This window comes from Nanorana parkeri, unplaced genomic scaffold (assembly GCF_000935625.1).
Source record: "Nanorana parkeri isolate BGI_ZX_2015 unplaced genomic scaffold, ASM93562v1 scaffold81, whole genome shotgun sequence".
NCBI lineage: Eukaryota > Metazoa > Chordata > Amphibia > Anura > Dicroglossidae > Nanorana > Nanorana parkeri.
In genome coordinates this window covers 219,089-219,917 of record NW_017306349.1, presented here as the reverse complement: position 1 = coordinate 219,917, position 829 = coordinate 219,089, and the positions used below count along the sequence as shown (strand labels likewise).

Sequence of the window (829 nt, the reverse complement as noted above, 5' to 3'; positions counted from 1 at the left end):
AAAAAATATTTTGTCCACCCCCCCCCCCCCCCCCATTTCTTTTACAGGCATCACAGGGCCAGACTGACGCCCTCCTATTTTTAAATTTGCATAACCCCTCCCAAGAGCCGGCCCACTACTTTCACAAGGGCTTTTGAGATAAGTACTGAGGCACCCTGCCGGCCCCTCCCTCCAGCAATGATCTGCCTGCGTGGCATAGAGAAGCGCAGAGACCCGGTGATGACATCACCAGGTGTAAAATAAGGGATGCCATGAAAATTGAAAGGTTTTTATTTGGAAATGTCATTGGCATGTTGATGAGGGGGGAGGGGAGGAAGCAGGTAGGACAAAATATAAGCAGATTATACAATTTTAAGCTGATTTTTGGGGGTTTTGTTTCAGCTTACAGTCCGGCTTTGATGGTCCAGTCTCCGGCCACGGAGGTGGAAGACTCGGATCCAAAGGTGGACCAGTCCCCGTGTTACCTCAGCCACGTGAGCTTGTCGCACAATGCAGGTATGAGAAATCTCCTCCTTCTGTTAATTTATGACTGATGTGCTCGCCGACATCATCTTCCCAAAGTCCATAAACACATTTCAAGCTTTTATTTGATACAATATAATAAAACGTATTGAAACCCAAAAACCTAAAACACATCGCAGCTCAGCAGACCTCAGATGTGGCGGCTGCATTCGTTTTCCTTTATTTTCCATGGGTGATCCTGCCAGTAACACACTTCCTGTCCCAGGGTGACAACACTCATTTGTTGCTTTGTATGTATGGAGGAGTTGTCACCCCAGGCTGCCGTTCTGGTATTGACTGCTAATCACCTCCTCTCAACTCACGCCCC

General features: G+C 47.8%; 1 protein-coding gene across 1 annotated transcript in view; it reads left to right on the top strand.

The window, feature by feature from the left end:
• The window catches only part of LOC108805029 (Krueppel-like factor 8), a 12,100-nt gene that overhangs the window by 3,753 nt on the left and 7,518 nt on the right, over positions 1 to 829 (top strand). The window contains exon 2 of the mRNA XM_018576981.1: positions 408 to 495. Coding sequence (XP_018432483.1) covers positions 408 to 495 — 88 coding nt within the window. The remainder of the gene's footprint in view (positions 1 to 407; positions 496 to 829) is intronic.